The sequence below is a fragment of the Xiphophorus hellerii genome, chromosome 7, assembly GCF_003331165.1.
Source record: "Xiphophorus hellerii strain 12219 chromosome 7, Xiphophorus_hellerii-4.1, whole genome shotgun sequence".
NCBI classification, from domain to species: Eukaryota; Metazoa; Chordata; class Actinopteri; order Cyprinodontiformes; family Poeciliidae; genus Xiphophorus; species Xiphophorus hellerii.
In genome coordinates this window covers 22,028,206-22,051,163 of record NC_045678.1, presented here as the reverse complement: position 1 = coordinate 22,051,163, position 22,958 = coordinate 22,028,206, and the positions used below count along the sequence as shown (strand labels likewise).

The 22,958-nt window shown below is 37.2% G+C and overlaps 2 protein-coding genes and 1 long non-coding RNA gene across 4 annotated transcripts in view; 1 reads left to right on the top strand and 2 right to left on the bottom strand.

Moving 5' to 3' along the window:
• Nucleotides 1-1,177: 1,177 nt before the first annotated feature.
• LOC116722963 (uncharacterized) lies at nt 1,178-22,836 on the top strand. Its single transcript, XR_004339879.1, has 3 exons — nt 1,178-1,285; nt 11,829-11,836; nt 22,826-22,836. It is a non-coding gene; the product is annotated as an uncharacterized LOC116722963 (long non-coding RNA).
• On the bottom strand, nt 2,073-13,375 carry znf654 (zinc finger protein 654). Its single transcript, XM_032567396.1, has 11 exons — nt 13,184-13,375; nt 12,263-12,408; nt 11,860-11,941; nt 11,501-11,636; nt 10,700-10,902; nt 10,322-10,458; nt 9,642-9,780; nt 9,165-9,449; nt 6,812-7,948; nt 4,630-5,408; nt 2,073-4,130 (listed from the first exon to the last, which is right to left on the bottom strand). Exons 1-11 carry the CDS (start codon nt 13,370-13,372, stop codon nt 3,104-3,106), a joined length of 4,260 nt encoding a protein of 1,419 aa, XP_032423287.1. The 5' UTR covers nt 13,373-13,375; the 3' UTR covers nt 2,073-3,103.
• Nucleotides 14,619-22,958, bottom strand: part of htr1fa (5-hydroxytryptamine (serotonin) receptor 1Fa) — a 29,471-nt gene continuing 21,131 nt past the window's right edge. For both annotated transcript variants that reach the window (XM_032567398.1, XM_032567399.1), the window contains 2 exons: nt 20,048-20,162; nt 14,619-19,671 (listed from right to left, as the gene is read on the bottom strand). In XM_032567398.1, coding sequence (XP_032423289.1) covers nt 18,474-19,671; nt 20,048-20,103 — 1,254 coding nt within the window. In that variant the 5' untranslated portion in view covers nt 20,104-20,162 and the 3' untranslated portion in view covers nt 14,619-18,473. The remainder of the gene's footprint in view (nt 19,672-20,047; nt 20,163-22,958) is intronic.

Sequence of the window (22,958 nt, the reverse complement as noted above, 5' to 3'; positions counted from 1 at the left end):
AATATGCCGCTGCACACTGCCAGTCAGCCTCCTGAAGGAAGGCTTCCCCAAGTTGGTTTTGCTAGTTGTGGTGTGAAAAGGAGTGCCATGCTTCACATTAACGTAATGTGAATTTAATAACTTATCAGCACGATGCCTGTCAAGCAGCTAACAGCCTCTAACAAAAATAGTTCGCCAGCTATCTAATATTAGCTTATAGCACAATAAAAAGTATATTACGTATTTTTTATTCTTTTGGAAATAGTCTATTTTTACTTAAGGTCATACAAATCTCATACTAAGAGTGAGCATCACTCACTTTATTGAAGTGAATCAAAGAAAGCACAATTACTGTTCGCATAGATTAACCATTCAGAATATTTCACAATTCAGAATATTTCACAATTTGTTTATTTAAAGAAATTGAATCACATCTTAAGAAAAATATATGGATCAATATTACATTTACAAAACAGCTATTAACATTTTTACATATAAATAAGATTTGAATGCAGTCCTATTGAATCACACCATAAAAAATTAACAGAAAAAAAAGTCTTTGTTTTAAGATCAAAGTGAAATTCTACAAAGTGAGGTCCACAATTAAGAATCTGAGCCTCAACTTTGAAATAACATCAATTTCTACACCGATTCTGTCTTGGCACAAAGACAACTTGTTTTATTAATAAAAAAAAAACTACATTTATTCCTGTTATCAGAAAACTACTCAACAAAAGTTATGACCTTCATGTACAACCATGGAAACACATTGTAGGTCTTTAAAATTTGCTGTATTTGGCAACAGTTGAAGGATTTATCCATGATCTACCCGCCTATCCATGCAGCATGGCGGGGGCGGTTGGTGCCCATCTCCTGTCGTCCTAAGACAAGAGGCGGGACAGTTCACCAGTCCATCACAGGGCGACAGTAACACACAAGACAAACATGCATGCACACACACACTCATACCTAAGGACAGTTTTTAAAAAAAAACAAACAGACATGTTTTTTGGATTGTTGGGGAGGAAGCTGGAGTTTTGGAGAAAACCCACACAGAGGGAAAACATGCAAGCTTTTGCAGAAAGAACCCTCTCTGGGATTCAAACCTGGGTCCTTATGTTGCAAGGCAACAGTAATAACAACTGTAATAGTTTAAAAATCTCAGATCAAGACATCAATGAGTTTTCAATTTAAAATGGTAATGTTAAGAATGGGGCACAAATTTATGGAAGACATTTTCTTAGCCATTGAATATCTACATAATGCCAGTGAGTTAATTAGATTATCAAACCCATAGGTCAATCTTGTTGACTTATGCTGCACTGATGGAGAAATTAATACAAACAGAGCTCTGACCAAATACTGACTGGATGTACAGCACTTTAAAATCAACCTACATTCTCAGTATTTGGATATCAAAGTATTAGAAATCTTTTTATTTTAAAATTGTAAATTTCAAATTCTCTGAGAAACTTGTGTTTTGATTAGCTGTAAGCCATAACTGGGAAAATTAACAGAAATGCTTGAAATACAGTACAGACCAAAAGTTTGGACACACCTTTTAATTCAAGGAGTTTCCTTTATTTTCATGACTGTTGACATTGTAGATTCACACTGAAGGCATTAAAACTATGAATAACACATGTGGAAATATGCACTAAACAAAAAAGTGTAAAACAACTGAAAATACCCCTTATATTCTAGTTTCTTCAAAGTAGCAACCTTTTGCTGTGATTACTGCTTTGCACACACGCTGCATTTTCTTGATGAGCTTCAAGAGGTAGTCACCTGAAATGGTTTTCACTTCATAGGTGTGCCCTGTCAGGTTAATAAGTGGGATTTCTTGCCTTATAAATAGTCATGAAAATAAAGAAAACCCATTGAAATAGAAGGTGTGTCCAAACTTTTGGTCTGTACTGTACATCATAGCATTTTCTGCAATGAATCTATATGAGCACCTATTTAAATTTATATTTCAATATTTAAAATTAGTGAGATGTACCCATCATTTTGAGCAACTCCACAGATGTGGACATTACCTTTGAAAAACTCCCCAACAAGGCCTTCATACGCTTCAAATGATTTGCTTTTTTTAAATCAATGTAGACTTTACAGTTATTATGCAAGTAATTATTTAGACAGTTTTACTTTTACACACTTTTTCCAACTCCAAAGTGTATCAACTTTAATGCTTACTGAATGCAAGTATGTCTGATGAATCATATGTCTGTAATTAAGGAGCGTGTTCTCCTTCAGTGGCGTCTGCCTGACTTACTCAGGTGTAAAAATGTTCAATGCTCAGAGACATAGCCGAGGTAGAGAAAGTCTAGAAGTCGACTGCCGCTGTACAACACACTTAGGCTGTTTTTTTTTTAATGTTTTTATGGACTGACGAGACTGAGAGCTCCACTTCACCTGACTGCAGCAAGGTGGAGGTGGAGTGCTGGGATGATTAAGGATGAGCTTGTTGCGCCATTTTAGGTTAAGAACTTAATCAAAATAAACTTAAAATTATTTGAAGTTTCTTCACGAAAAGGTACAGATAAGAGCAGTCAGAAAATTTTAAGAAAACAATTTTTTATGCAGGATGATGCTCCACTGCTAAGTGGCTAACAGACAAATGTCTTAAAAGATAGAAATAATAATATGGCTTCCTTCCTCACCTAAACTAAACACTTAAAAATCTTGGGGGCTCTTATAATCTCATTATTGACAATTAATAAAATTAATAGAAAATATTTTAATTTAGATATTTCTAGACACTAACAGTTGCCCATTACTTTTGCCCTTTTAGTCTCTGAAGTACTCAGGTTTGTAATTGTTCAAGACTCATATTAAGACTCAAAATTATAACTTGCATAATAATTGTAACTAGTATAAATTAATTTAAATATAATTAAAATCAGTTTGTTGTTTAATTAAACACAATACAAGTACAGTAGCTGCGTCCATTAAATTATTGCTCGATTTAGAATTAACTACACATTTTGTTGCTGATCCACTGTAAATATGAAAATGAGACAAATGAAAACAATTATTCACAGCTCGTCTTCAAACACAATCTGTTTATGAATGGAGTTGAGAGGTTTTGTGCCATAATGTTCTGATCAGTGAGCCAATGAGGCTAACTTTCATCATCTGAATCAAAACCAAAGAGAGAGGAGCAGGTGTTGCGGCCTTCGTGCATTTGTAATTCCTCCAATGTGCTGAAGGAGGACAGACATTTGCCGCAGCGATGTCGGACCTTCTGGTCCGGGACTACCACATTCTCCTTTGCCTTTTCTGCAGCCAGTTCTCTCATCTTCTTCTTGTTGACATATTTTTTTACAGACTGCTGATCAGCGGAACTCCTCTTCCGCATTGAAAGCACCGATTCGTCCAAGTAGGTGGAGGGTGGCGGTCGGACAAAGGGGGTTTTTACAAACTGGGCATAGGCAGGATCTTCGGGTTTAAAGGTCTTGTGCTCCGTGATGTGCGGTTCTGCTATGTTCTTCTGGATTCCCTCAGCCAGAGTGGAAATATCTTGGTACTCTCTGATATTTATGACGTCCCAGTTGATCAGTTTTTTTTCAGGTTTCTTTTTAGGGGTTTTCGCAGCACCAGTTGCAGCCTTGGATTCCTCTGGGGTAAGTTTTGTCACTTCCTCAAATCCATTGATTGTGGGTCTATCTTCCAAGATTTCAGGGCTAAGTGTTGTTGTTGGACAGTTATCACATGTAGCTAAATCCTGGCTGTTGTCTAGGCTAGTTGTTTCCCCATCTTCAGCTTTGATTTTATCAGAAGTAGGACTCATTTGGCTTTGGGACTTTTTATTCTGAAGCCAAATTTCTTCAATTTTTACCCTTTGCTTCCATGGAGCTTCTTTGCTCATCTTGTCTTTTAGGTTGGCTCCAAGGTCAAGCTCTTTCCTCTGTGGCACTGGGATGTAGTGTCTCCATTCGTGGTCAGAAAGACCCTGAAAACATGAGAAGAGCTTCTCACAGTCTGGGTATGAACACTGAGGTCTGAAGGGCTGGTGGGTGTTGATGTGGTCCTTTAACTCCGGCTGTGTTGCAAAGCGCTGTTTACACTCTATGTGGTAGCAGAAGAACGGCAGAGGATCATTGTGGAGCTTCATGTGGTGCTTATACTGATCCAGGAACTGCATATGCCTGTCAGAGGAAACAGACGTTTAAAATAACAGAACATTTTGAGTCCTTAAACATAACAGTGAGATCTGCAAATATTTCATATTTGACATCCGAAGATCTGAAAGTGAAGAATAAAGATTGTGCCCAATGGAGTTTACCTCAAATAAATTACATTTTTCATAAACACAATACTGTGAAAAACAGCTTTTAGATTTCATATTTTGTCATCTTTGTATAATTTATTAATTGTTTCCACATAAATTTCAATGCATTTCAATTTCAATGTTGCAGATAAAAATGCTTTTCTTTATTTATTATTAAGGGAAAATACCTATCCAAATCAATCTGGCCCTAGGTGATATGGCTGCATGACATTTTCATCCCAAAAAAATGGAGTCATAGTGATTTTTAATTTTTTTTTTTTAAGAAACCAAACATTTAAGAACCTGTTAATTTACCTGATAACAAATTTAGATCTTTTGTTTTTATCAAAATAGAAATTTTTGATTTTGGTTCTTACCTGACACAGAAACAGCACTTGTGTTTGGACCAAATGTAAGTCTTCTCCAGAACCTTCTCTTCACCAAGATGGCATTTGATGGCATGCTTTGTCAGCGAACTGTTCAGTTTCAAGAAAACTCGATCGCAGACGTCTGACGGGCACAAGGGATATGTGTAATCCACACTGCACCCATTCTCCCCCACTGGGGTCTCTTTGCCCTCTTCCCCTACCTCCTCCTTTATCGAAGCCACATTCTTTATTATCACCAGACCATCTGTAATGACAACTTGCTCATCTGTGAATTCAATCAGGTTAATCTCTGTGTTTGGGCTTTTGTTTCTTTTATGAAACAAAGCCGTCTTTCTAAGCAGGATGCGGATATTTCTGATGATCCGTTCCTCCCTGTTCAGGATCAACACCTGCTTTTTGGATTTGGATTTAGGTTTCTGTTCAGAAGTTTCGTTTTCGGCAACAGGCATCTCAATTTCTTTATCGGGAGGTTGCTCATTTTCCATGATTCCATTAGTAGGTGGATTTTCCTGCATTTGCTCCACATTTGGTTTATGATTCGACATTTCATTAATGTGTTCGAGAATATGCTTTTTGGCCAAAGGCAGAAGCTTGAAGCGTTTTCCACAGAGAATGCATTTTAGTTTCCTATTCTTTAAATGTGAGAATGCGTGCCTCATCACATTCAAACCCTTGAATGTTTTATGGCAGATCTTGCAGGTATAACTTAAGTGACCATACTGTTGAGTCCGCAGCAATTTCTCCCTCCATGTTTTTATGGGTTTTATCTGGACAAAGACACAAAGAAGCAAAATGTAGAGGTCAATTATAATCTTATACAAAACAATATGAGAAGCTGCTGCATCATCAAAACATTTTTATCTGATTTTGCTCAATTTTCTCCCAACAGCACAAAAAACAAACCATATAATACACTCCAATGGACAAATTGATGTAATTGCTGTTTTCCACCGGTCCATACTCACTCACTGAAATTTCATTCTTACATTTCATACCTCAAAACAAACCACTAAGATTTCAAGTATTTAAACAATTGGATAACATATTTTCTGTATAGAGAAAGTCTTAGAAGTATTCAAATTTTATTAATAAACTTAATTTTATATTAATTTCTAAAAAATCATTAATTCATTCGTTCCATTACACCCTACTTTCGCTGATAAAATATGATAAATTATGCCCTCTCACCAAATCTGAACAACTCAGAACAACCACCACATCATAAAACAACATGACCTTATGGTAGATAATAAGTAGGAAACAAAAAGCTACTTCATCAGCACTCAAAGTGGGCATCCAGACTTAATGTAGCAGAAAGCTCGATTTTGCTCTTACGGGTGGTTGAGTATCTCATGCAGTAAATTCTTTCCAGCGGGAGTCAGACCCGTTTCCTCCTCGCTCAGATTGTAAATGACCTCACAAGCAAAAAGCTTGAATTGGCTACAGCCAGAGCAGAAAATAAAGAACCGTCTTTTCAGAAAAAAAACGACTGTGTTTCTGTTTCTCTACACAATAAAAGCAATGCTAATTGTTTCACTAAAACTTAGATTAGAAATGTAGGTTTCCAAGTTCTTAAGACCAAAGGTTTAAAAACTAAATTTTAATATTTATGAAAATAATGTGATTTCATAATCAAGCGACTCTATGTCAAACTCAAGGGAAAAATATCAAATGAAAAAAGATAGATTACAAAGAATGATAAAAATCAACATATAAATGGTCAACTAGTCAAAATTAATTGCTGTTTAAACAAAAACTAATCTTATCCTGCCCGATGTTGATTTCTGATATTCTCATCTGACCTGTAGATTTCGACCGATTCAAAACAAAGAGGAAAATGGTTATTTGATAGAATTAATTGAAAAGAAAAAGTACTACTAGATCATCCCGATAAAACACAAAGCATCTGATGCCAACCATCAAATTTTTATTACATTCAAAGTGAAAGCTGTTAATCGATAAACTAAAGTGAAAAGTTAGATCTCATCAGAATCTAGGTGCTTTCCTGTCACCAATAAGAGCTGATGAAGGGCAAAACAGGGAAAAGTGACTTTTGAATCTCTATTTCAAAGTTATTATTTTGATTTCCAAAACTGGCAGCAATGTGGAGTGATGCAGTTACGGTAACAATACCCTATTATTAGGATGAGTAAATAAAAAAAAGACTGACCTCAGTTTCTGGTTCTTCTATTTCCACATCTGATTCCTGCTTTATGTTACCATTAATCTCATCAGATGGCTTCAATTCTGAAGGTTTTGGTTCTTCACCTTCAGCATCTCTAGACAGGAGGGAGTAATTGTGTAGCAACTCAACTGGATTATCCAATAACTCAAAGACAGGACCATCGAGCTCGGGGTCAGCTTCGACAGCAACAGCAGCAGCTGGGGGTTCACTTGGTAAATCTTCACAAAGTTTCGATTCCAAAGATGTTTGAGGTTGTTCACTGAGACTGGAACCAATAACCATACTTGAGTCTTTGTTGTTTTCCTTGATAAGTTCATTCAGATGCTGAACTACCTCTTCTGTGTGTTTAGCAAAGTTTGAAGGGATATCATCCAAATCAGGTATAAGTTCCTGTTTGTCTTCCGTTTCTGTTTCCACCTCAACTCCACATGATTCCTCTGTGAGGTGAAGTTCATTATCGGGGAAAGATAACTCCAGCTTCGGTAAAGGCTTTCTTCCTCGCTTTTTGCCACCAACTTTGATAACCGTAAATGTCTGGACTTGCTCTGTCTTTGGAAGACCCTGCAACCATCTCTTCTTCCGACCCCTTCTTTTAAAAATCTGGTTCTTAACGCTTCGGGACAAGTATTCTCTCTTGTGGTTTGAAGGGAGAATCACATTGGCAGAATTCCCCACTTTTATTTGGGTGCATCTTAGAGAGTACATGGGTTTACTACTCAAAGAAGTGGGTTTGAGATTGTATTTAAATTCCGGATCATCAACAAAGTCAAGCTCTTCGTCTGGCAAAGTTTGCTTCAATCTCTTCCATTTCTTCCTCCTTAGATGAATATGACCTCGTGGAACACACTTTGTTTCTGATTTAACCACAACCGGGATTTCAGGAAGGTCTTCGCTCTCAGTTGGACCTGGAGTACTGAGGCATGAATCAAGACATAGGGTGCATGACTCATTCACACAGTTATTCGGTAAGAGATATTCACTAGATTCCTTTTCCTCTTCCAGCTTCATCTCATCGAGAACAGCGTCTTTCATGACCTTATCGCTCATCAACTCTAAGCAGTGAGTCCTGAGAGTGAGCAGGTTCCAAAACTCAGGGTCAAAGCACAGGCGCTCTTTCAGCATCTGGAAAGAAAAGATATTGTTAAAATGTCTTAATTAGAAATATTTTGTAATTTGTTCTTTTAATTATTTTGCTATAATTTAAAAAATATTCCAATTTTACAGTTTTCAAATGATGAATTTATTCACTGAGGAGAAAAAAACTTGATGGCAGAAAGAGGGCAAATGGGTCAAACCATTTGTGACCATCTAACCTTGCAATAAGACTAACATCTATGCAGAGCGACTTTCACCAATTGTTCTTTGCAGAAATAATTTCAAATAAGTCACATTTCAAGGGTTTTTTGAAAACAAACCTGATACTTCAAACTTTAAGAATATTTTTGAACCTTTGAGAGGTAGATGTGACGTCTAGCTTCGAATCACTGCCCTGCAGCGTAACCCAAGTGTCCTTGAGATAACGCTGAGTCTGACTTGAGCATTGAACTGGGAATGGCATCACACCCGAGTTGACACACTCACCTGATATTGCTAGAAGTCAAAAAGTAATAGAATTTTCCATTTGTTCTAGTGCAAACTATTGTTAGTAATACAATTTAATAATATATTTCTCTCCATTTTATGCATTCAAAACACAAACATCAGCATCACCATAAAGCTTATGATAAAAAGGAAACATGAAGTGCGCTCAAATTTCCTACTGGACAGCTACATTGACTATAGATTCAGAAAACCCAGTGGACCAACACAACATGGCACTGCAAACCATCACTGCCTGCAACGTGGATTATGTGCCTCTCCACTCTTCCTCCAAATGAAATGTAAACTTAAGTTTTAACTGAAAAGAACCACTATGCAAAAGCCCAGTTCTGTCTCTCCTTAACCCAGATAAGATGAGGAACGTGGCTCCTGACTCCAGCCTCTGTGAACTGCGTTTGAAGCTCCCCAAAATTCTTAAAAAGAATTTTCTTTAAATTCCTTTCAAGCTTGCTTCTACTGATGCACCTTTTCCTAACACATTTTTGAGTTAATAAGCTGATTAGAGGGTGATTGCAGTTTTACATTTTACTTTTTCACAATATTAAAATGTTCTGAAACAAAATTTTGTTTTTATCATCTTCAAACCATAATTATCAAAATTACAAGAAACAAAGGCTTGACATATTTCAGTCTGCGTGTAATGAACTCATTTATGAAGTGAGTAAAAAATAGTACTGTACTTTCTGAAAATGTAATGCCTTTAGATGCATGTCTTGTCATTAATATTTTAGATACCGACCTGCAGAATATGGAAGCGAACATTGGTCCGGAGAGGGTTGTTGTGAGGATGTTGCTCCTGATCTGGATGCCTGTAAAGAAGACACACAGTCCGGTACGCCTCCAGGCTTCGCTCCTGGCAAAAGACCAGCAGGGAACACGCGCGACAGATCTCCAGGTCATGAGGCAGCAGGAAGGCGATGGTCTTGCAGACAAGTGAGCGGGTTACAGTGTCACTCTGCATATCACAGAGATGCAACGCCCTGGCACAGAGCTCAACAGCAACCACAACTCCCTCACCGCCGAGCTATACAAATGAAAAGAAACACCAGTGGAAAAAAGATGAGCCAAAAGTTGAATAAGAAAATCAAATGAGTCAGGACAAGATGGAAGAGTGTCAAAACTTTGTGTGGAAGTGTCGTAAGAATTAAAAAGACATTTCATTAAAAAATGAAATGTACCTTATGGATCTAAGCTGATGATGAGTTGACATTCTTACCTCAGTAAGCAGCTTGATGAAGGGGAAGATGGCTCTGACGTTGGTGGCAGATGAAGCAAGTTCTGAACACTCAGCCAGGAAGCCTTGTCGGGAGGGATAGGCCCTCAGATGCAATCTACTCCAGATAAAGACGAGGTCCCTGCAGGAAGATGAACATGGTCAACTACATCTACTTCAGGTATGCAGCCATGGACACACATGGCTACATATTTACAAATTAGCCTCATTCTTCAGTTTATACTCAAATCATGGCAGTCATAGAGAACATTCTAAAATTTGTAAACCCAGTTCCTACTAACAGACTAGAGCAAGTTCAACAACATACTGGCAGTAAATATTTTAGAAGGATCGTGGTTTGACTGCTAATGTGTAACAAATGAACAGTGAACTACAGTGAAACCTCAGTTATATAAAAAAAGGATCTGCTAATTAAAAAGTAATCCTACATGCAAGTATTAATACTTCTTTCTGCTGCTGTCAGATTGAAGAAAGGACACGTTAATTTGCCAGAACATCAAAGTAGCAACAACTGTGGAAGATCAGAACCTCCTATGAATTCTGAAATCTGAAGATGTGTGAATATTAAAAAGATTTTAAATAAATGTATCAACAGGGAGTTTATGGCTAATTTTCAAGGGACAAAATGCTCTACATTACATGTCTAAGAATGTCACACTAACCAGATGTAATACATGTCCCCTTTGTGCAACTGCCGAGTGAGGAAAGCTTTACACAGCGACAACAAAAGCTCATCTTTTTCCACGCTCTCAGTGTTGCAGATTATCTCGACTGCATCACGGCCGTCTATTTCTGCCATCTGAGGAACAACAAAAACATCACATTAATAACTGTACAGTCATAGCCGATAACACTAAAATGTGTCATTTGTATTGTAATAGACAGAAACAAACTTCTCTGCTGAAGAAACTGCTTAAATATACTTAAAATAATTTGAGTAATAAATGCAACATAAAAGGTTGACATGTCAGGCAAATAAAATAAAAAAACAAGAGCTTTTGCCATTATTCAACTGCTTCAAAGTGCAACAACAACCTTACCTCCTTCTGAAGGCTTTCATACAGAGAGGCCTTGTAGAGGCATGTCAAGTAGGCCTGATGGAAGTAAAGATGCTTTCCAATCTCCTGGTTTTCCAGACAGCTTTTAGAAAGAGCCATAGCCTCCTGCATCCGTTCACAGGCCTGCAGATATCGAACGCGCAGCTCCAAAAAGATAGGCAATTCTGTACTGAAGTAGTCATCAACTGCACAGACGGAGAGCACATCAGTTAGATGGACTGTTTCTGTAACGCTCCAAGCCAATAAACTTTAACCAAAATGACACCTGATGCTGCTAAAATTTAACTAGAGGTCAATAATTTTACAGATCCAACTTTTTTAGTAAAATACAGTCCATTAGACAACATTCAGGTCAACAGACGTCTTTAATATAGTCAAGTTTTCATATACTTTGAATGGTACAAAATATCGCTTGACATCAAAAGAAACTGCAGAATCATGATTGCTATTAATGAGCGAGTTGAGCAGAAAATATCAATGCCAGTATAATAATAAAATATAGCATTTTATTATGCTGCACTTCAAAGCCAAAGAGTGTGAGGATATGAAGTTCATTGACTTTAATGTAGAACCAGGCTGGAGCAAATGCTTCATCTTGGGCATAAAAGTTTTAGATGGGGATATCACTAATTAAAGCAGTATCTTTCCCCAGTAATGACCACCATTGCCCCAGTAATTTATGTTAACTGAGAAAATCTATCAAGGTCAGTCAGTTTTAACAACAGTTTAATTAGAGTCATTTTTTAAAACATTATTTCACTTTCTAATGTTTTGTACATCTACCTTCACTCTGGGGCACTTCTCCCTCTTTCAGAATTGTCTGCAACACTGAATTCTCCCATGGACCTCCACCTTTGATAACCTGCTTCACATGTTGAAGATAGTTGTTCCTGTGCCTCAAAAGTTTCAAGTGGCATTCCTACAACAACAAAAATCACTACAAGTCAGAGCACTACTCAATTTCATTTAAAAGGTTAGGTAAGCTTTTGGAAAGTTCACATCTGATAAGTTTTTCATTATCAAGTTGGTTGTGTTGTTTTATGCTTGAAAAGAAGTGGCTGAAGCTGGATGCTCTGGCTATTTACAGTGTTCAATCGCCAGAACAATTGAGCAAATAAAGTAATCAGACGTTGTTTCGATACCTGAAAACAATCAAGGATGTTTTTCAAAGGCTTCTCCACAAATTCCTCCCTGCTAAAGAACAGCATCAGTTCAAAGAAGCTCCTGCAAGAGAAAAGGACTGACATAAGGCCAACAATACGAATAACAACAAACCTCAGCTTGGTTCATAGTTTGCACATTCCTCTGAATTTGAGTATACCAGTTTTAATAACTGTAGTGTGTTTCTTTCTTATGCAGTAAAATTGCCCTTACAGTACAGTCTCTTATCTAGCTTTTTGTTGATATATTTTAACTTGGTATGAATCTGCAGGCCTCAACTTGCCTGTCACTTAAACCTGAACCTTCCAATAATGTCCATGGATTTCACATGGACATTAATTTCTTGTAGTGGCAGCATCTAAAACTGATTCCAAGGGTACTCACAAGGCCAGACTGCTGAGGACATAGTGGACGTGCTGACAGTCATCAGGAAAGGCAGATGTGGCTTTGGTAAAATTGCAGAGAGCAGTCCGCAGAACCTTGAGTTGAGGCAGAGGAACATGCCACTGGGCTGTGTACTCCTCCACCAACTGTGCAGGAAGAACAAAGGTAATTAATCCACACCAAAAACACAGAAATGCCCGATAAGTTAACTCCAGCTACGATCTCTTTGGTATTCTTTCTTAGGTCTAACATTTCTCTATGAATATCTTGTAAACATTGACATACAGCGCAGGCTTTTGTTTGCATAAGCATGCAAACACATAAGATTTACATACGATTTTAGGCACTGATCAAAATATCATCTAATAAAATAAAATAATATGAAGTACAGTTAAGTGTGTAACTTCAAAGTTGTTTCTTATTTCCAAACATGAGGCGTGTCTCTATTGTAGCCCTGTAATAAATCACAAAGAACATCACATTTGTCGTTACTGACTGAAGGAAAACTGGTGCCTTCGGCTTGGGTAAAGATACTGAATATCTCGTTTCCGGTGATATTTGAAATATAAAGCTTTTATTTTGAATCTTCTTGTCTTGATTAATCATGACAGGCAACGTTCACCACGCTGTGTACACACAAACCTTGTTTCGCCTCTCACTATCCTGTTAGCTTAGCTTAACTGAAAAGCTACACAGTTAAGCATTTTCAAATGTCAAATAATTAACACTGTTTTATACAGTTTCAAAGGCACAGTACTGTTTTTATCTTTAGAAACTGGCTATTCGTGTGAGTTCCTGATTACCTATGGCGATACAACTGCATAAATAGAGCTAGTCTGGAGGCTATCGGGAGCTATAAAAGCTAGGAGTGTTAGCACAAAACAAACTCTAATTTTGTCGAAACTGTTTTTTCCAACACACCTCACAAAACTCAGAGCAGTAGTCCTTGCTGTTTAGAGACGACTCGTCCCTGCAGTGTCTAAGACACAGTGAATCCAGAGCTAATTCAAGCCCGTCAGTTTCCAAATCACTTTCGTTGTCCGCCATACTGTATGCTTTATCCAGCGCATAGACAAGGTTGCCAGATTTGTCCCGCATTATCCACCGCATGAGCTTTCCTCCTTACAGAGGCACTACGAATCTGGCAACCGACTTTATATTGTGAAAATGTGTATTGTATAAGTGAATTGTACGAGTGAATTGTATATATACAATTCACTGGTAAAATATTTTGAACATTTGTTAGAACTGTTCATTATATCCTGAGAAACAGCATAAAGCCTCTATAAATGAATAAACTAAAAATGTTGATAAGAACACATGACCAGTCACGCATATTACAATTTTCAAACTTGAGGTTGGACTGGTTTTGTGATCTACAGGTGAACATTCACTCCATTGTGTGCTTGAACGTTCCACCCCACGTATTCTTGTATACTTTCCATATGCATCAAACAGGAGTCGGGCCACTGTTAAAGGTAATTGTGCGTTGCAGCAGTGGTACTGAAGATGGCAGCACCCAAGTAGGACGCAGGTATGAGGGAGGACAAAATAGTGCCAAAAAAGACAGAAAGAAACCAAGTTGAGGAAGTACCTTTCTTTTTCTTAGCAAAAAGATTCCCTGGGATGAGATGTAAAACTTCACTTAGGATGCAGATGTAAATTAAAGCAGAAAGAGGTCATCTGCAATGTTCTTTTTATATTGGGGTTTAAAATACAAATGTTTCTGGACCAATGAGACAGGTTTTGTCCTTTAGTGTAACATTTAACTGTTCACTTTAATACAGGTTGCTGTATGTAAAGATCTGAAAAAAATGTCTTTATCACCACAATGTGATTTGTTGCTACCAAAAATGTAAAAGATAAAATTCCAAAATAATAATAAAACCTTGAAAAATGTTAAAAATGTAAAAATAAAAAAATAAAATAAAAAAATCTTGCATTTGGGCCATTATTGATTCAATTACTGTGCTTGCAGGTTGGTTTATTGATCTTTTAAAAAACACACCTGGAAAAATATAAGCAAATTGTATATATGTATATGAATATATGCAAAGTTTATATATTATGGAACAACTTGTAAAATGTAGATCCTTGTGGAGACTCAGGTAAATCAAAGGAAGTACTTTGTTACTTTTACCTGGTTATTGATTTGAACTAAAGCAATTCCAAATAGGTAAAAGAGGGTAAAATTGACAGTTTTTGTAGGTCAACATCAACAGGAAATCACTAAACATGGATCTAATGTGATCTCTACGTAATGTGTAGGTGGGAGAAAAAAGAATTGACTTCTTTCCCTTGGAAATGTCCCTAAAGTTCAGGGGGAAAAATTGGCTATTCAAAAACAGAAAGGAAGCAAAATTTCAACTGCCTTTATTTATTTTGATGAAGGAAGATAAATGAACCATATCACATAAATGTATTCATACATCTTTCTTTAGCAGCAAAGTTGCAGGTCATCACAACCAAGTGGGAAGTCTAAATTATCTCTCTTAGCCACAAGATGGCACCTTTGCACAATAATTTGAAACATCCTGTTAAATCACAATCTGTCAGCAGACTGAATACAGTTCACCCGTGAAAAATCATTATTATTCCTATACAGCTCTTTCCATACATACAATGATACATTTATATTACCTCTTAACAACATATTTCCTGTAGTGCAATCTAGGTTTTTGTCTTCTTTTGTAATTCAGACATGGACACTGCAAAATAAATGTATGGTCACACTGGAAAAGATGTAAGCAACCATATTCCACACCTATTCTTATCTTATTTCAGTGGCATACAGTACACCCTCATACTTGACTCATCCACAATCATTCCTAACATATCTCATACTGTCTTCAAGATGGTGAAAAATAGGAGTCCTATTCCAAGTATTTGAGTGGGAGTAATATAATGAGGAATTCTACGCCAGTAACTCTGAGGCTTGATTAACCCTGTGCTGGCTACGGTGTGAAAGTTAAGCAGGCTGGGTTGTATACAGTTTTCAGGAAAAAGAATTAAATAAATAAAATTAAAAATATCTGGGAAAATAGAATATGAAACGTTGTTACAATCTAAAAAAAGGCAGTTTCTTACATAAATGGTAAGTTTACATCATAAAGTTTATAAACAATTATCTGATAATTACACACAGATTTCATATAACTGATGCTTGACTCAAAGGCTCCTTAAAAGAAAGGTATGGAAATCGGACTTATCCGAGGGAATGCTTTCTGTTTGATACTCCTAACAAGATGTTCTGTCAGTTTTCTAGTATTACTCACATTGACAGGCGAGGTTTATGGCAGTTTTAGCTGTTCGGGCAGAGCTCAGACAAACATTTACCTTAAATATTTATTTGAAAAATATTATAAAAGGAGCAAATAAGTAGCATAGAAAATAATTCTGTAATGAGCAGATATTACCTTGAGCCAGGGCTGCCTGGTTAGCCCAGGGTTGCACCCTTGGGTTTCATTCATTCTCAACACGTTCATCTACCTCTTTTGTTCTAGTATTTTCCAGCAAGTAGTGATCCACTATTACTGGTCCCTGTAAGACTTAGATTTTAACTAAGCACTTTTTTTTTTTTTTACTTCTCATAAAGTCAATTTACAGCCAAAAGGTCTGCAAAGCTCATAGATCTATTTGTTCTTAGTTTTTTTTCTGCATTGTTCACCTTTTTCTTCCCTAAAATTGACATTGCATTATATGGAGTCTTGGTGAAAGCAGTTTTGAGTTGAGTTTAAGGACATAGTGATGATCTCATTCTCGTAGTCTTCTGCAGTTCTTTGTCTGGAGAAATCATTTCTTTTGGCACAGTGATATCATCTTCAGCTTTCATCTTTGCATTCAAAGATCAAGACTCTATATAAATAACATAACCTCACTATGTCATATTTAGACTTTTATGCTTCAGTTTACAGTTCACAGATGGTGTGATTTCAGATATAACACTGATGATATGAGGTACATGCATTAATAATTCATTGAAATATGCTACCACACCTGCTGCACTGTGGTACAGTTGTTAGCATTGCAGCAAGAGGATTCTGGGATACAATCCCATTGTGGCCTTTTGGAATGGAGTTTGTGTGTTCTCCCTGTTCTTGAGTTCTTTCCTCCCACAGTCCGGACACATGACTGTTGGATTGATTTATTTCTCTACATTACCGTCAATCATGAATGTGGGAATACAAGGTTTATTGTCCTTTTTTTGTCTTTGTGCTGCCCTGTGATGAATTTGACACCAGTCCAGGCTATACAAGGTTTCTTGCTCATTGACTGCAGAAGCTGGGTACCATACTTCCTTCACGACCCATTAAGCTGGTATTTAAAAGTGAGATGGAACTGATGCTTACATTTAAAAAAGTACCCATTGTCATGTAAACAACTGACCAAGTCATAAAATCAATGAGTCATGGTTCTCTTTTGGAAACTAGTGCTGTTGATAAGGTGCATATCTTTAACCCCTGTCTTAACAATGGACGTTTTGCTGGCATGACTCAAAGTATAAGATGGCCTAAATGAACAATGGTATCTATTGACTGTACTATATCTTGCATCAATCATCTGCTCAATCTAAAACATGTGCCATCACATATCAGTTTAATATGTAGTCTTAGATGCGTCAATGCTAACAATAAAAAAAGAGAATACAATGTAAATATTGTCCATGTGTTTAGAATGGTTCATCGTAAACAGCTGCGTGAAAAAAGGGTTTTGCTGTAAGCTTTCTTATTTTGAAAAAGAATTGTGTGGACAAAGTCTCAGAGGGACAGATACAAGGAAAAATTTAGTTTCATTTCAGATTAGTTGTGTGACTTAAGGATGATAATAATAGAATTGGTATACTGCAATATTTATGCAGAAAAATGTATGGGCTGAGTCTTCAACCACAATTCAACTTATTCTGCAAAATTATTTTTCATACTTATTACAGCTCAGTTCATGATTCCAAAAAGGAAAAAAAAAACAACCCAAAAAACACATCAATTAAATGTCTCTGTGTAATGAAAACAGCTGGTGCCCCCCTGGATTGACAGTCTTGCAGCCGGATGGAGCAGATGTGCTGAAATCCACATTCGCCCTCCCTAGTATGACTCAAAAATACACAGGTAGGTGTCTAATCAATTTATCTGATGCTGCTTTCAGGTGTCTGAAGATGCCAGACCTCAAAGGTCTTATTGCCTTAAATTCTTAGAGCACTCTTCTAAACTTTCTTCAACTTTAAATCACTAATTAGGAGCTCCAAATTTGTCCAGGCAACCTGAAATTTTGTTTTCAGAAAGAGAGAGAGCGATTGAAGCAAATATTTTTTTAAGATACATTTTATCCATTTATTTATAAATTAGTGTGACATGAGTTAATTTGGTAATGCATAAGGACAGTATCTACCATAAATAGCTTAATTGGGGCATCCATAGTTCTGAAAGCAGATAATTACCCTTCAAATACTTTATAAACATTTCTGAATGTTAACCTTTTCTGTTTAAAAACACAGGATGTTAAGATGCAGCATAGTGAAGTTTATAAAACCCACAGAATATTTCCATAACTTTAAGACATTTTAAATGATTGAAGTCAGAACAACATGTTCAAATTTGTTCAAAGGTTTTGCAGAACAAATATAACACAAAAAAATATTTCTGTTGATGATGAGAGTGAAAGTGAGAAAAAAGGGGTTTTTTAATACCATGACCATATAAAACAATGACTTGGTAGGTTGTGGTATTTTACACATGACACATTTTAGCCAGCGGAGTCCAGCTGACAAAAATGAATTTATTATCTGGATCGGACATGATGGTCAGCTATTTATAGACCTTTAAATAGGGCTAATCTCTAATGCTCTGAACCCAGACCTCAGAAATGTCAGCAGTTGCCTTATATTTCAAAACCAACATGTCAGCATCCGTTCACACACACCAATTAACATTAGGGAGATATTGGGCTGCTCTATAAATAGCAGAGGCTGGACTTCAGTGTTGAACTTTAAACCAATACCCATCAGTGAGATGGGGTGCCACTTAGTTTGTTGAAGTAGTTAATATCAATTCTGAAAATGGGAATCAGTCTTTTTTTCTTGTTTACATCCTTTTTCCTGTGGTATATTGATTTAGTGTTCCATTAGTATTCTCTGACTGAAGCCACTACTTTTGTTCTCTTTTTGTTACATACGTTTGTTAAATGGTGTGTGAGCTTGATCACGCATGACTAAGCATCAGAGGTAATGACTGCATCTAATAAGTTTTTGGAAAGCTTTTTTAAAGTCCTCATTAAAGATGGTGTAGATGAGGGGGTTGATCAGAGAGTTAAGGTAGCCCAACCACGTAAGAAAATCTGCCATTTCGATAGAAGTGTTGCATGAACCACATGTGTTGACGATCACCTCCTTGACAAAAAATGGCAGCCAACAGATAACAAAGGCCCCTATTATTAACCCCAGTGTGGATGCTGCCTTTCGTTCCCGTGAGCCTGAAATTCGGGGCGCTTGGTAAATTTGGCTTCGACGCGACTCGCTCCTCGAGTCATGCCTGCGTGACTTGCTTTGGAAAACTTTTTTGGAGGCTCGCACCCGTTCACGTGGCGTTTCCTCAGTAGAAGGCTCAGAGATGGACTTTTCTGGTGGGCTTATGGGCTCTGGACTCTGAGGACCACCATCGCCATCGCTGTCTCCAGCAGGATAGGATGAAGGAATCATGCTCCCATTGGTCATGCATGAGTGACGGCTAGCCCTGCTAGCCTCTCTGCGCATGTAAAGTGTCTGAGCAGCCTTGTAGATTTTGTAGTAGAGGATTAGAATGAGCATCAGAGGAATATAAAATGCTCCAAGTGTGGAATAAAGAGTGAAAGCCATGTGGTGGTGGATGATGATGCATTGATCCTTATGCTCTTCGTCATCGCTGTAGTGTCGCCAGAGTAGCGGAGGAAGTGAAATGAGAATGGACAAGAGCCACACTAGTGCCACCATGGCACCAGCCCTGGCTCCTGTGCGCTTGCGAGAATACTCCACAGCATCCGTAATGGCCCTATAGCGGTCAATGGCAATTGTAGCAAGATGAAGAATTGAGCAGGTACAACACGCAATGTCTATGCTCAACCAAATGGTGCACACCACCTCGCCCATGATCCATTTTTCATTCTGGATGTAGATTATGCTGAAGGGCATGACTAGCACAGCCACCAACAGGTCAGTCACCGCTAACGAGCAGATGAGGTAGTTGGCTGGGTGATGTAGCTTGCGGGTGACAGCAATAGCTGTGATCACCAGACAGTTAAAGAATGTAGTTAGTACAGCAACGATAGAAAGGGTTATTGTTAGTAGGATTTTACTGGGAGGGAGTGTTGCAGTCTCAAAGGAGTCAAAACTGCTGCTGTTTGTAGGAAAGGCTCCTTCGGTCCAATTAAAGAAATCCATTCTGCAAAATTAAATGGAAAAAAGAGTCCGACATTAGGCATACAATGAAGAATGGTAAAAAACGCCAAGGTACAACATTAAAAGTGTTTGTGACTTGTGTAATCTCACCACAATCTGGTAAGGAAATTAAAATGTACAAGGTAAAGTTATTCAAACTTCACCTCTCTTTTTCAACATTCAAGGGTGGTTATTTGGGCTTTGGCACTACATACAAAATAAATATCAAAATGTCTGAAAAGAATCCTTTCATTCAAGAACATGCCATTAAACTCAAAAGACTGATTCTGCCCAAGGCCATGAAGCAAATCAAGCTATGAAAAAGCTTATCTTGCTCACAAAAGTTTGCCCTTGAAGCAATTGAAGTAATTCAGTCCTACCTGTCTATCCTTCGATGTTTTGCTGTTTTTGGTCGGTTCAGTGTGCAACAGACCATCTGCTGAGATCTGTGCTGCCTGCCAAATCTGCCATCACCTCACCACTATTGCTCAGTGCCTAGGAGAAAGTAAGAATGAGAGGAACAATGTGAGAAAATACCCTAAAGTCTGAATTATGCCAATTATAATTTACATTTGTTTTGTGGTCACATACAGCTTAGGTATATACATACACACAAAAAGCAAGTGGAGAGATAAATATTGAAGAGAAATTGATACACTTCACAAACGTTTTACAAATATTTCCTTCTAATTGAATTCCCTGAAACAAAATCCAGTGCAACCAACTGCCTTCAGAAGTCACTTAATTTTCGAAGAGTGTGTAATATTTTGCAATTTATTTTCAGTATAAATATAGAAGTGCTGTAAAGGCCGCACAGGTTTCACAGAGATTATTAGTCTACAAAACAACAGTTAACACACCAGACAGGTCTGAGGAAGAGTTATGAAGAATTCAAAAGGATTGCAAAGGTACAAAATAATAAAAAAATTTTCACAGAACACCGTTTGATCCATCATCAGAATATGGAAATAGTATGACAACACTGCAAACCTAACAAAGGCCTTGCATTCTGGCTTGGCAAGGAGAGCACTAATCAGACATGCAGCCAAGAGGCGCATGGCAACAATGATATCCTGATCGTCTGGGAGAATCTGTTAACAAGACAATCTTTAGTTATGCACTCCTCAGATCTAGATTTGATATATATTAAAAAAAAGTGAAAAAAAAATATTTTTAAGAAAAAAACAAGAGAGCTCTTTTGCAGTTTAACACAAGCCATTCAGGAAGAATAGGGTCTGGTAAAATAAGAAAGTTGGTTGGTGGAACAGTGATATATCCCAAAAGATGTGCAACTGTAACAGTGGTGAAATGTGGTTGTAAAGTATTGACCATGACTCAAGGGCTAAGTACAAATACACTACATGTTATTTGTCTAGTTTCTTTTTCTTCAAATACAATCCCAGTAAAACATATTGAGACTTGCACCTGGCTAATACAAATAATATTTTGCAATGTCAGTAATGTACCTCTTCTTCTAGTTATTGTGGTAAAGTTGTTTGTTCTTCAAGCAGATGTTTTAGTATAATCCCCCAGATGGATAAATTTTGATGTTATACCTAATTTCTAATGAGTATCAGGAGACTAAACCTAAAAATGTCACCATCTGCAGCTGCGTATGTCAAGTACAGCTAGTGGTTGTACAATAATGAATTCAGTCACTATCATTTAATCAAAGTGCAAAGAAATGAATGTCAATGCAGCTTCTTCACATGTTCTTCACCGCATTGTTTAATATCCTGAAGACATGAGCGGAAACTGTTGCTATAGAAACCTAAGAAGTACAGTAATTTTAATAAATGTGATGATCTTGCAGAGGCAGCCAAACGTCTGAGCCAAGGCCTCCAACAAGACTGTCCGATATCAAGGCAATGGGTTAAGATCTGGGTGGGTGGAGGAGAGGAGGAAGTTTGGATTTCATTTCACTTAAGCCTAATATATGTACTTTATATATTAGCTGCAAAAAGTTTATTACAGAGAGAAGACAGGAAAGTAGTTTTTGGACAAAAGTCAAATTCTTAACAAATAGCCACCATGAACTGAGCTGGTTGTTCTTTCCCCAACCCAATGATTATAGTCTTTAAAGACAATAAATTGTCTTACTCTGCATTACAATGCAATTCAACATTCTCTGCTCTGGAAACAGCTTGACAGAAAACCCAACAGTATGCAGATTACTTTGTGCAGAAAGATAAATGATAATTACTGCTGCACTGATGCACTGTCAGCAGTGCACAAATGTGTTTCCGACTAAAATAAAGGGAAGAGCTGAGAGTGTCTTTAAGCAAGTTATATGGTGTGTGCATGTATATAACTGCACTGACTGATGTATGCAATACTGTCAAACATTGTACACAATGTAAAAACACTATTTCTGAAATGTTCTAAAGTGCAGCTTTTCTCCCAAGGCCGACTGAAGATAAGCTCTACCGAACCAGCATAAATCCAGTCAGTTCTGCTTTATTTCCTCCAAAAAGTGCCTGAACATGGATTCAGCAAATTTGAAAAGCGGAATTATGGCCATATTGTTTTTAGAATTATCCAGTGAGTTGTTTGTGTGAATGTGTGTGTGTTGCTACATTTTCCACAGCCCATTCTTTACAACATCTGCCCATTGTGAATGAGTAGATAAGATAAGGGAGTAACCAGATTTTCCAAATCATTTCTAATTGTCTACTTTCTCTAATAATAGAAGACATGCTCAAAAACAACAGTACTGCATAAAAAGTACTCAGCATTCTAGAACAAGACTCATTCAGCATTTAATAAAAGCAGAAACATTTTAAAATGCATCCTTTAAATTTTTTTTAAAATCTACTCTCAGTCGATGATCCTCAGTCTCACATCTGTGTGAAAGCACAAACCAAAGGCAGTATAGTCCAAACAGTTGTAACAATATTACAACTAACATCTATAATTAATTCAGCATTTGTCAAACTGATACACCTAATACTCAATATTTAGGGTAAAGCTAAAAATTTAACCTTTCAGAAATTAGCTTTAATGCAACTATAATTACAGCTGAATTTAATATTTTAGCTTAGGTCTAAACTAGATTTAGGGGGAAGAGTTTTACAAATAGAATAAAATGTTTCATGAATCTCAAACTGCACTTTGAAGAATCTATGTTTTCTAGAATAATCCAGTTCAGGTGTAAATAGTCTGAATATAATTTGTACAAAAGGTGGTCAAACATCTGGACAGAACGTGATAGTAGCTGAATGATTTTAATCATACAGCCAGTGCTACTGGGAGGTGGGGTTTCTGAGTGGGCTGCAAGCATCTGGCTACCAG

Excerpts from the sequence above, each read along its gene's own strand:
- znf654 (XM_032567396.1), bottom strand. The coding sequence starts at position 13,372 with ATGCGGTGGATAATGCGGGACAAATCTGGCAACCTTGTCTATGCGCTG. Across the intron at positions 9,781-10,321 it reads GGGGACATGTATTACATCTG|GGACCTCGTCTTTATCTGGA; the intron begins GTTAGTGTGACA and ends ATCTTCCTGCAG. Across the intron at positions 5,409-6,811 it reads TAGAAGAACCAGAAACTGAG|ATAAAACCCATAAAAACATG; the intron begins GTCAGTCTTTTT and ends GTCTTTGTCCAG.